This window comes from Halichoerus grypus, chromosome 15 (genome assembly GCF_964656455.1).
Source record: "Halichoerus grypus chromosome 15, mHalGry1.hap1.1, whole genome shotgun sequence".
In the NCBI taxonomy this organism is placed as follows: Eukaryota; Metazoa; Chordata; class Mammalia; order Carnivora; family Phocidae; genus Halichoerus; species Halichoerus grypus.
In genome coordinates this window covers 13,058,652-13,071,338 of record NC_135726.1, presented here as the reverse complement: position 1 = coordinate 13,071,338, position 12,687 = coordinate 13,058,652, and the positions used below count along the sequence as shown (strand labels likewise).

At 46.6% G+C, this 12,687-nt stretch overlaps 1 protein-coding gene and 1 non-coding gene across 2 annotated transcripts in view; both read left to right on the top strand.

Moving 5' to 3' along the window:
- The window catches only part of HYDIN (HYDIN axonemal central pair apparatus protein), a 363,815-nt gene that overhangs the window by 284,544 nt on the left and 66,584 nt on the right, over window positions 1-12,687 (top strand). The window contains exons 48-55 of the mRNA XM_078062394.1: window positions 827-1,035; window positions 1,231-1,413; window positions 2,494-2,613; window positions 5,170-5,329; window positions 5,432-5,604; window positions 6,207-6,405; window positions 10,059-10,158; window positions 12,076-12,175. Coding sequence (XP_077918520.1) covers window positions 827-1,035; window positions 1,231-1,413; window positions 2,494-2,613; window positions 5,170-5,329; window positions 5,432-5,604; window positions 6,207-6,405; window positions 10,059-10,158; window positions 12,076-12,175 — 1,244 coding nt within the window. The remainder of the gene's footprint in view (window positions 1-826; window positions 1,036-1,230; window positions 1,414-2,493; window positions 2,614-5,169; window positions 5,330-5,431; window positions 5,605-6,206; window positions 6,406-10,058; window positions 10,159-12,075; window positions 12,176-12,687) is intronic.
- Window positions 1,425-1,524, top strand: LOC118524078 (U6 spliceosomal RNA). Its single transcript, XR_004911412.1, has one exon. It is a non-coding gene; the product is annotated as a U6 spliceosomal RNA (small nuclear RNA).

Below are 12,687 nucleotides of genomic sequence, written 5' to 3'. Positions count from 1 at the left end.
GGAACTCTAATTCATCCCCAGTTGACAAAGGAAAGCTCTTCATTCTAGAAGAATGGCAGCTAAAACTATAGAAAGAAGAGTAGGATTAGAAAACCTCTATTCTGTTATCCCCAGTGAAGTAATTAAGGAGCACCAACTGATATAAAAAACAGTGCTTTGTTAGGGAACAAGACCCTCACTGCAAGCCAGAGCGTCGTCGCACAGGGGACTAACCAGCTGCAAAAGGGAACGCCCACGTTCTGGAGGCCAGGTCTGGCGGGAGCAATCCCAGCCTCGTGAACACAATGCATCTGTAATCATGGGTTGAGGTGGCATTTTTTTGGTCCCTCATTGTGATGGAGTGTGACGTATGCAGCATCTCCTATCAATCTAATCAAGCTTTACCCCTAATTTCCAGTTTACAGAAAATACAGGGAATGAAGGAATAAGTGAAATGGTGCTCGAAGAATGGTCAGAAAATTTCAGAGTATGGCATATTCTATAAGAACCTGGTCTGCCCAAAAGTCAGTGTGATTGGGAGGGGGCGAGGGGTCTAGAGTAAAAGGTACTAAAAACACACCACAACAAAACACAGTATAGGAACGCTCCCCCTGCAGCTTGAAGCTTTCTCTGGGCTTCAGCCTCCTCCTCAGGGAATGGGGTGCCCAGGAAAGCATAGACTTCTCTTTCCTCCTCTTCTCCACTAGTGCAGTAGGCTGGGCCCTCCTCTGCCCTCGGCAGCCGCCAGCATCCGGCTCGTGCAGAGCGCACGTGTTCTAGGCATCTCTGTTTTCCGTTCGTGTGTATGTCAATGAATATTTAAGACTCGTGCTTGTGTTTAATTAAGACCCAGGAGGAGCAGACCACCTCCTCTAAGGGGAGCAGACAGAAACCGAAGGAAAAAGCGGATCAGGCCCAAGACACTCAGAAGGACAGACGTCGCATGGCCTTCAACAGGAAGGGCCTTTCTGGGGGAACAGCCGGAGCCATTGCCCCCCTGTCGGACATGGACCAGAACAACTTCGCTGGGCAGTTCTCCCAGGAGAAATTCATCAGGTGGGCCTCCGAGCCACCCAGGGAAGGGAACACGGAGCCCTGAATGGAGGGCGTGGCCGTCACAGCGCCAGACGGAGCAGGGCTGTCCTGCCAGCAGACCCTCTGGGCGGCCAGGACTTCTCCCAGGCAGCAGTCCTTTCTGCTCTTGGCCCAAAGGAAGCCTTCTCTCCTTACAAGTCCTGTGGTCGTTTGCAGGCTGAATCATTTCCGGTGGATCGTGCCAGCCAACGGTGAGGTGACACTGCGAATACACTTCTCTTCCAATGAGCTCGGGAACTTTGACCAGACGTTTAACTTCGAGATCCTTGGAACTCACCGCCAGTACCAGCTCTATTGCCGAGGTGTCTGCAGTTACCCTTACATTTGCCAAGACCCAAAGTAAGTGTATTTTTACCTTAAAAGAGAAAGTTGATCAAATTGGAATGATACAGAGAAGCAGAGCCCTTGCATAAGGATGACACGCAGATTCCTGAAGCATCCCATATTTTTGCACACCAAGCCCCACAGGCTGCCGAGGCCGTACTGTGGGTATATCCAAGAAGAAATCAATCTGTAGGCCTCGTCTGTTAATAAATAGTATATACACCTAAAAGAGAGAGATACTGAATAAATAAATGAGTTGACAGAAACATTTTCGTTTGGCCCCATGGCACTTTGAGCAAGGTAGCTCTTACTGCTAACGTGGAACTGGGGGCAGCACCCCAGGCGCTCTGGTCATATTGGGCTTCAGTGTCTTGGACATTGACGAAGCCACAGGAATGGCGTGGACCATCAAAGTGAGCTACAGAGAATGTTAATAGGTGTGAAGGCAGGGGAAGCATCATCCTCTGGCAAGTTAGTTTGCTTATTTAACTATGAAGCAAATTTAAGCGGGTTTTATACGTACTGTCGGACTTTTTGTCCCGGAATATCACTAAATGTGTGACTCTCCACGGGCGGACATTTTTCTGAGCTACCAAACACCACCACACCCCTTATCCACAACGTAAAGTCACCTGGCTGAGCAAGCTAGTGGGACAAGCCCTCCAGGGGAGGAAGCCTTTTATAGCTTATCCACTTAGAGGAGCTTTTTTGCAGTTCTCACCAGGGGAGCCGCATTGGACAAGGAACACCGAAGCTGGTTAATATCCACCAGAACTTGTTTTCTGTAGAGATTGTCAGTTTTTCTAGCTGGGCACACTAGCATGTGAAATCTAACTCCGCTCTACCATCAGCCCCACATTATGAAAGACACCTGGGAAACTTTTTCTCAAGTTCAAGCTCTCATCCCTGGGGGTGGTGGAAGGGAGGGAGCAGGAATAAGGGCTCAACTGAGGTCCTCAGATTAAGAATCATTCTGTCTCCAGATACCTGGACCCTTTGCTAAACAGGGAGTGTTGGGCTCAGGTCAACATCAAATGGAGGCATTGACCTTGCATTCAGAGAGCCTCTCTTCTTCTCTTCCTCCCCTGTGTTCAGAGTGGTATTTACTCAGCGGAAGATGGACATAAAGCAAAATGAGGTCATCTTTAAGAAGTATATTATGAGCACGGAGAAGTTTTACTTCGGGCCACTGCTTTGTGGAAAATCAAGAGATAAGTAAGTGTTCCGTTATTTCAAGGCAGATTTCAGACTCCCAGTTGGACTCATGAGTAGTACAGGCAGGGTTGCTTTGTGGACGTAGCTTTTACTACTGCTGCCTCAGTTATCCCTGAACCACAGGAGAACTGGGTTCTTGTGCCCCGAGTTTCTGCTAAGCACCCAGATGAATGCAGGTGCCATCTTCCCAGATGGAAAAGCCTGGAGGAGGACCAGGTTTTGGTGGGGGAAGAGTAGGATCAGGCATTCACTTTGGGATATGTTGTTTGAGATGCTTAGGGGGAATAGCTAGTAGCCATGCAAAGCAAGGAATAAGCTCTGTGGTTTGGGTTCGCAGAGGACATCCATGCGCTTCAACAACATGGAGGTCCTAGGAGCCTTAACAAAGGTCCTTTTGGGGATTTCTGAGGACGAAGCCCAAGCAAAGTGAGTTGAGGAGTCAGTGAGAGGTGAGAGAATGGAGAAGGGGTGTAAAGGTAGTTCTTTGGAAAACTTGGCAGTGAAGAGAAATGGAGGCAGTCAAGGATGGGAGGAGACATGGAGTCCAGGGAACACTGCTCACACACTGTTGTTCTTATGCTGTTTGGATGCCAAGGGGACACAGGGAGGAAGAGGTTGGAGTTTCCAGAGGAAGTGAGGACCATCGGTGATACAGCTCCCTGAGACAACACAAATGGGATACAGAGATGCTGTTCTTGCCAGGAAGAGGGGCCACCACCGCCCACTAGGAGGAAGTAAGGCAGATGGCTTCAGGTGCAGATGTGGTTGGGCCTGTGAGAAGGTCCCCATGATGCATGTTGTGAGGTCACCCCTAACAGGGAGGGAAGCGAAGGGAAGATAAAGATGTTGAGAAAATAGCAGAGGAAACAGTTTTTGTGGAAAGTTGGAGAGGGAGAATATTAGAGAAACAGGTGAAGGTTGTCAGGCCGAATTCGGGGTCCTGGGTGAGGCTGACAGTCATGTTTTTAGTGATGCCAGTTGTTTTGGGTATATACAGACTTCTCCCTGTGTAGGCAGGGAGGCGAGACCGAAACTAGATCTAGCTCTAAGCGTGTCTTAATTTAGTCTAGCATTTATTGTGATAAGTGTTTGTGTTCATGCTGACTTGGTAGACCTAGCAAACCCTCTTTGTTCTCCAGTCTCTTAATAACTGGAGTTTATTTCCTGAGAGGCTGGACCAGAAAACCAAGATGCAGAGGGTTGGCTGATGCTGGAGTGGATCTTCGACTAGAAGGGTCCCAGTAAACGGGCTTCGGAGAGAGAAGGAGGGGGGTCAGGTTCGTGGACACGATGGACACAGCATCCCAGGGTCAGGATTCAGGGGAATCATGGCCATTAAGAGAGGCATGTGTCCTGGCAGCACTGGAACGAACCAGAACTTGGGGCCAGACAGCACTGGTCCAGGAGGAGAAGGATTACTGTGGCCCAAAAACAAGGCCCAGTACAACTGGGTATTATTTGTTTATTTTCTCAAACCTTGCTGAGCCTCAATGTTCTCATCTGCAAAATGGGAAAATAATAGCCCCCACCCACGGATTTGTGAAACTGAACTGGATAATGAGTTCTTAGCCCATGAGACTTAGCGCAGTGCTGCCTAATGGTGATGACCAGTTCGATATGGAGGCCACTACCCCTTTGGTCGTGACACAGAGAGCACTCTGCCATTTGCTCTCCTTCCTTCCTCCATCACCACCTATCCAAAAAGCTTTTCAGACTGTTCCTGGGCTCCAGTGGGTACTATGGTGCCTTTGCTCTGACCTCTGATGATGTGCATCTCCACTGGCATTCCTTGTACCTTCTATGGCTCCTTTTCTGTTCTTTACCCTTAACTGAGCAGCTTCGGATGCCCACAGCGCTCACCTCTGTGACTCTTTCCCTAAGGCACAGAGGAACAGAAACAGGCTTATAACAGTGAACCACGCCAAATGAATCCATGTCAGAATAGTAACGTCTTGTACAGGTCTAAGAGAAGGAGGTAAATGTGATCATCTCTAAGGCATATGTGAAATAACAAGTTGCTCTCAAAGGATTATATCTCCTGGGAATATAAGACCTGGGAAGGATAGAGCCTCATGTTTCTCAGAATCCTTTGCAATAATGGGGCACCTGTCTGGCTCAGTTGGTAGAGCATGCGACTCTTGATCTTGGGGTCATGAGTTCGAGCCCCACGTTGGGCACAGAGATTATGTAAATAAATAAATAAACAAATTTAAAAAAAAAGAATTCTTTGCAATAATAGCTAGCATTTATTGGGCTTTCGATATCTATAGCTGTCCTAAAGAGCACTAGGTGCACCATTGCATTAAATACTCATAGAAATCCTAAGAAGTATTTTCATCCATCTTAGAGCTGAGGAGACCAAGGCTTGTGGTGAAGGGGGGCTCAAGTCCAGCTGCAAGTCTTCATAACCGCAAAGCTTGTGTTCTTAGCTGCCCGGCCACTGCCTCAGTATACCACACGACCCCCTGGCATTGCTGTATGCCCCACAGTCTCCTTTGCCACCTGAACTCCCAGTCAATCCTTACATCCACATCCCTAATCTTTGTTCACTTCCAGGTACAAGTCCTCCTTGTTCCCAGGCAACATGGAGACACTGACCATCCTGAACAATTCCCCAATGGTTGTGGAGGCGTTCTTCTGTTTTCAGAATGATGTCAAAGCAAACACCTATTTCCTGGAGCCCGTCAACATGACTCTAAAACCCAATGAGAAGCAGGTACAGTTGCGTGGAAACAAGTCCTCCAGGGCAAGTCTTTCTTGGGAATTTGGAGGTCTCGGCATTCTCAGCACCAATATACTGTTTTGACGCTTCCTTTAGATGCTGCACGTATGGGCCTACCCTACCGCAGCTGGTGTCTTTGATGACTGCATCGTCTGCTGCATCAGGGAGAACCCAGAGCCGGCTGTCTTCAAGTTAACCTGCCAAGGTGTCCGCCCAGAACTAGAGCTGGACTCCAGACAATTGCATTTTGACCGGCTCTTGTTGCACAGGTCAGAGTTCTGGATGGTACCAGGACTCTGATGGGATTTAAAGAATATTAAGTTCTAGGGTGGCCTACTCATCCCGATTTTCTCAGGCCTCTCCTCATTTTAGCACTGAAAGTCCTGCATCCAGGGAAACTTCTGGCCCTATGCCAACCCAGATGATTAGTAACCCTATGAAGTTCACACATGGGGTCCAGGACCGACCCCCTCCAAAAGAAATCAACTGCCAAAGTGTGTGCATATTTGCATTTTTCTCAGGACGACTCACTTTTTCCAAATTCTCTAAGCAGTCCATTATCCTCAGAGGTTAAGAATCTTTGGTTTAGAAATTAAAGCACAGAGAACACTAGACCAAAACTGGAACTTAACATTTCACTCACTTGCATTTTATTATTCTAAATAGAGAGTGTTTATTTTTGGGGGCTACTGAGAGAGAATATTATGATATGTACCCTGCATTCCTTGATCATTACTGCCAGGCCCCATTCCCTGATAAACTCTGCTTAGTGAGCTAAACAATGATTGAAATCACCAGAAATGCTTTTTCGGACCTGCCATAATAGATCAGAATCATTTGAAACTGACAAAATTTCTTTTGGTCTCCACAGAAAAGACTCCAAGGTAGTTCTTCTCCGCAACGTCACACCCCTGCCCGTGGCCTGGCGGATCACCAGCCTGGAGCACCTGGGCGATGACTTCACCGTGTCCACCATGCAGGGGACCATCCCCCCCAAGGCTGAATACAGCCTGCAAGTTCACTTCCAGCCCTCCAAACCTGTCAACATCAAGAAGGTGATCCGGTTGGAGGTGAGGCTTCACACATCTCCAGACTTGGTCATCAAGATGTGTACATGTTGGGTTCTCTGACACACACACACACACACACACACACACACACACACAGAGCCATGTCTCCATGTTACACGCTCCTAACTGATCCCTGTTTGACAACCGCTGACCCACAGCATCTTGCTCGGCACACAACTGTAAGCTCCATCAAGGCAGTCTTGTTCATGGCTGATTGCCCGGTGCCACAAACAGAGCGCTCACTCAGAGTGAGTGAGGGAGGGAGTGAATGATGTTACCATCCCGATGGAAGCCTGAGACTCCCGATTCCACACTCCCAAACCCGGTCACGTCTCAGATGCCTATCTCAGTAACATCACCTTCCGCCCAGGTGCTTCCAGCAGACACCTAAGAACTGTCTTGGATTCCCTCCTTCCCCTGACAGCCTGCCCTCCAGCCCAGGGCTCCGACTGTCTCCCAGTGTATCTCCCGCCCACCCACTCCTCTGCCCACACTGCTGCCACAACCCTTTCCCAGGCCGCCTGTGGCATCTCTTGCCTGGACTTCAGCAGAGGCCCCATTCCTGCTCCAGGTCAGTCAGGTCAGGCCCCTCTCCTCCCTGCAGCAATCTGCTGGTTCCAGCTGCAGTGAAGATCAAGCCCAGGGTCCCTGCCGGCTTCTCAGGCCCGTCCTGCCTCGGTATCTACCCTAGCTCTCACACATCGACTATTGGCTTTTTCCTGCCTCAGGCCCTTGGCCTTGCAGCAACCCTGCCAAGAATGTTGCCCCCAGGCTCTGTGGGATCCACTAAACAGCACTGCTCCAACTGGGTTCCCCTAATCACCGCGTAGAAGAAATCCCATTATGTGCAATCACTCACCCTGCCTTCTGTATCTTTCAGAGCGCCTCCCCCTGGCGGATATCCTGTTTGTTTCTTTACTTTATCCTGTGAACTCCATCAAGGCAAGGTCTTGCCTGACTTGCTCATCATCTGTGTTCATTCCCGAGAGCTGATGTAATAAATGCCCACAAACTAAGTGGCTTAAAACAACACACATTTATTCTCTTACAATTCTGGAAGCCAGAAGTCTGAAATTAAGGTGTCTGCAGGGTCACAGTCCCTCTGAAGCCTCTAGGGAAAAACCCTTCCTCGCTTCTTCCAGCTTCTGGAAGTTCCTGGGCTCATGGCTGCGTCACTCCGATCTCTGCCTCTGTCTTCACATGGCCTTCTTTGCCTGTGTCTTCTCCTCTTCTGTCTCTTGTAAGGACATTTGTCATTGGGTTTAGGGCCAACCCAGATAAACCAGGATGATCTCATCTCGAGATCTTTAACTTAATTACCTCTGCAAAAACTGTTTCCAAGTAAAGTCACATTCACAGGTTCCAGGGGTTAAGACATGGCCACCAGCCAGTCCACTACCCCATCATATCCCCAATGTCTAGCACAGGCCCGAACGTAGAAGGTACTCAGTAGAATCTGTAAAATGAACAAATGAATGAATGAATGTCATTGATTTTTGATGCTTGCATTGATTCTGCAACAATCAAGGGATTATCCAAGCTTCTCTTTGAATAGTTGCAGGGATAGAAAACTTACCCATACTCAAAGTAGTCTGATCTACCTTTGAGCAGGTCTGACTATTAATTCTTCCTTGGGTTGGGTTCAGATTTCCAACTGTAACTTACAGGAATTAATCCTGTTTCTACTTTTGGGTCCACTCAATGGATCCAATCTCTCTTATCACCTACTTACGACGTCCTTAAGGTAGCTGAACACAGGGGCGCCTGGGTGGCTCAGTCGTTAAGCGTCTGCCTTCGGCTCAGGTCATGGTCCCAGGGTCCTGGGATCGAGCCCCGCATCGGGCTCTCTGCTCCGCGGGAAGCCTGCTTCTCCCTCTCCCACTCCCCCTGCTTGTGTTTCCTCTCTCACTGTGTCTCTCTCTCTCTGTCAAATAAATAAATAAAATCTTTAAGAAAAAAAAAAAAGGTAGCTGAACACAGATACTGACAGGTTCATTTAATCAGCAATTGTTTTTGAATATCAGAGGGTGATAGTCAACGTTTTAAACATCAGTCTCTACACAGACATGGGTCTCTGCACAGTGAACCCAGGCCACATGGCTGGTGTGGGGTCCCAGCTGTGTCAGCTTCATCCTTCTTTTGCTGGATCATGGGGCCTTCACGGGTTCCCATGGTAGGAGTGGTGGGGGAGGCAGGCAAGAGGGGATTCTTGGAGAGGTCATGTGACAGCTGTTTACCAATTGGTATGGAAACATTTCTTTATTCTAGGGATGATATGGCATCCCTGTGTGTTCTAGTCAAAGCAGACACAGTGGGTTTCCCCTCAGGCTCCTCAAAGTGGTCTAAGGCTTCTCTTCCCCAGATTATATTCCTTCAACACCTACATGAGGAAGTGCCTTGCTTTCTGGTCCCTTTGGAAAGTGCTCTGGTGCACTCATTTTATTTTATTTGTGTACCTCTTAAATTGTTCGTTCTATTTCCGCCAGTTACAAAATTTAATCTCCACTTCCACTCCAATAAGAAAACAAAGGAAATAGAGAGCTCTGGGTACACGCTGTCTGTCAGGAGAAAAACACTGTGTAAATTCTGGAGCTGATAATCCAAATTCTTTGTCATGTTTTTCCCTCCTGCTGTCAGTCCTTCTTGTCGTCTCTGTCAGAGGCTGAGCAGCAAAAGAAGGTAAAACTGAAGTGGGTCCAGTTTGTTCTGTGAAACATTGGCAAAATGGGTGATGAAAGAAAAGATGGAAATTCTGAATTAAAACTTGAGTTTGGTGACAGCTACAAATTTCCCACTTGACACCAAAGCACAAATCATGGGAAGCTGGTGATTTTATTTCTCAACTTGAGACATCAACAGAGAGGCAGGGGTGTCCAGGAGAGCCACCCCACTGCCAACAGCTCTTCCCCTTGATGAATGGACCCTTTATCACCCACCCCCTTGTTTGTCTCAAGAGTTAAAAGTTGGGTCCAGCTGACAGCTGACACCAGTTCAGGTGCTCCTCAGGACAGGAAGGAAGGGAGGGGACATTGAGCAACTGGGGGACAGGTGCAGGCTTGCTTTTTTTTTTTTTTTTTTACATTTCCAACTTGAATAGCGAAGGTGTCCACTTAAATAAAACATGTGAAATTTCCTGGAGAGAAACATTACACTTACATTATATGAAAATCTAGCACTTTTTCTACAGTTTGAACCAGAAACAAAGAACAGAAGAATTCAGATTTATAAAATTAGTAAAGCAAGGATGATTTACAGTGTGCAGGTTTTCCATTTCAACTCTCAGAAAAATGCTCTTCAGGTTTATTTTATTTAAAAGTCCCAAGGAACACTTCTCTGCAATGTATACTCATAGCCCCAACTTCAATAATGCGGTGAAAATCACGCAAATAATTTAAACCTCATAAGTGGACAAGATGAAAAATGCAGTCCCTTTTCCCCATTCTTATATTGATTGTCTACACTGGCATTTCCCAAAGAGTGTTATGAGAACACTAATCATACCAAATGCTCAGTGAAGACAAAAGCTAAATACACTTTTAAGATATTCTCTACCATATCTCCTCCTTCATCATTCCAGCTGCGTGGTACATAGTTCAAGCTCCAAGCCCCCTGTGGATCTTTCTTTTACTGAAGAGTCCCTTTTACCCTAACAGGTTCTGGATGCAGACAATCTCATTGGTGTTGTTCAGATTGAAAACATCTTGGTCTTTGCAGAGTCTTACGACGTTGCCTTGGACATCACCTTTCCCAAAGGTCTGTTGACCCCTTCAAGGAATGGGTGTTTAGAAGTCACATCTTTTAGTGCAATGTATTTCTTATGTTGAGGAAGACTAGTGGTTGTTGGGGAGGGTGTGGAATTTCATCAAATAGTAATGCAAGTCCCAGAGTAATGTCAGCAACATGACTACGAATCTTAATTTTCTCCAACTGGAGATGAGAGGGGGCGGCCCTAATTATAAAGTTGGCAGAGCTCTTTTCTGAACCAGCCATCCAAGAGTAAGTACCTATCTCCCTAACTGCATTAGTCTTCCATCACTGCTGTAACAAATTACCACAAACTGTGTGGCTTAAAACAATACAAATTTATCATCTTACAGTTCTGTAGGTCAGAAGTCCAAAACGGATCTAACTGGGCTAACATCAAGGTGTCCGCAGAGCCACATTCCTTCCTGGAGGCTCTGGGGGAGAGTCCATTTCCTCGCCTTTTCTAGCTTCTAGAAGCTACCTACATCCTTGGCTCATGATCCTTTTTCCTCCATCTTCAAAGCCAGCGACACTGGGTCAGATCCTTCCCACGCCACCATCTCTCTGGTTCTCCCACTTCTGTCTCCCTCTTCTACTTGTGTTGTGATTACATTGGGCCCACCCAGAGAATCTGGGATAATCTTTCTATTTTAAAGTCAGATGACAGATAGATAGATAGATAGATAGATAGATAGATAGATAGAGTCAGCTGATTAGCAACCTTAGCTCCATCCATCATCCCCCTTTACCATGTGACCTACCATATTCACAGGTTCCAGGGATTAGGACACAGACAACTTCTGGGGGCACAGGGCATTATTCTTTCTGCCCACCACACTGCCCTCACAGCCAGGTTAGATCCCTCCCTTTTAGCATGCAGTTCTTTGTTATTCTCCCTTCTTCTGATTGCTCTCCTTCTCAGCAAGATTCAGAGAAGATGAGAGCTGCCTGTTTGCTTATATGTCATGAGTCTTATGTACAAAGATATTTATTGCAGCATTATTTGTAATAATGGAAGATTGAAAATAACTTAAATATCTATCAAGAATGGAACACTATTACCATAGAAATAATATTATAAATTATAGAACAGCATATCATGGTATATTATATAACCATTAAGATCACATTTATAAGGAGTTTTTTTTTAATTTTTTATTGTTATGTTAATCACCACACATTACATCATTAGTTTTTGATGTAGTGCTCCATGATTCATTGTTTGTGCATAACACGCAGTGCTCCATGCAGAACGTGCCCTCTTTAATACCCATCACCAGGCTAACCCATCCTCCCACCCCCCTCCCCTCTAGAACCCTCAGTTTGTTTTTCAGAGTCCGTCATCTCTCATGGTTCGTCTCCCCCTCCGATTTCCACCCCCTTCATTCTTCCCCTCCTGCTATCTTCTTCTTTTTTTTTTTCTTAACATATATTGTGTTATTTGTTTCAGAGGTACGGATCTGTGATTCAACAGTCTTGCACAATTCACAGCGCTCACCATAGCACATACCCTCCCCAATGTCTATCACCCAAGGAGTTTTTAATTATGTGGGGAAATGCTTATGATGCAGTGCTAAGTAAAACAATACAAATTTATATGTAATATTCTAACTACGTTTATTATACACCTGATGCAAAAAAATTTTTTTAAATACCAGAAATTTTAGCTAAGGGAAAGCATGAAAGGAAGGATGGTAGTCCTAAAATGGAAGCCAGAGGGAGCTACCCAAGTTGAAGTAGGTGCAGGAGCAGTCTATTGTTTGTTTGCTGAGAATCAATTACAGGAGGTTTTTTCAGCCGCAGTGTTTTCAGAAAACAAATTCTCTAAACTTGTCACCATGGATTTTCCATGTGAACTTCAACTCCCTACTTCTCACTCCCACGCCATCCACTTCCCCTCCCCACGCTGGCCCCTGGCCCCTGCAGGAGCTGAAGGAGGCCTCGATTTTGGGATTGTGAAGGTCATGGAAGAGGCAAAGCAGCCCCTGCAACTGAAGAACCGTGGGAAGTATGAGATCATGTTCAGGTAACCTGGAAACCATCACGCATATGGTCGTCTACTTCCGCTCATGGGAAGAAAAGTGTTGTCTGGGTGATAAAAAACAGAAACTTGATTGAGGAAATCATAAGAACCATCTCTGCTTGTAGCCTCTCTCAGGCTTCAAATGAATGGAATTCCAACTGCTAAGAGCAGGGATTTTCACACTGCTTTCAACTCTGTGGCTTTACAGGAACCCTTAAAGTCCCTCTCAAAGCACCCGGAGCCACAGGGATCTGAGGGTGGGAGAGAGACTCAGAGGGAGAGGTCGGGAGGAAGAAGTCCTAGGTGAGGGGAGGTCCTGCGGGTGGAAGGAGAGGCTAGAGATGGGGACCTGGCCTTCAGCTGTCCTGCCCTCCTTTTGGCTCCTATCTGTTTCATAAGTTGGCATTCCACATAAGATTTCATGTGAAAAAGAGGGATTTTTCCAATTTTCTTTTTTTAATATTAAGAACCACTGTGTTATAGAACCCAAATGGTGGCCTGATGGAATGGAGCTC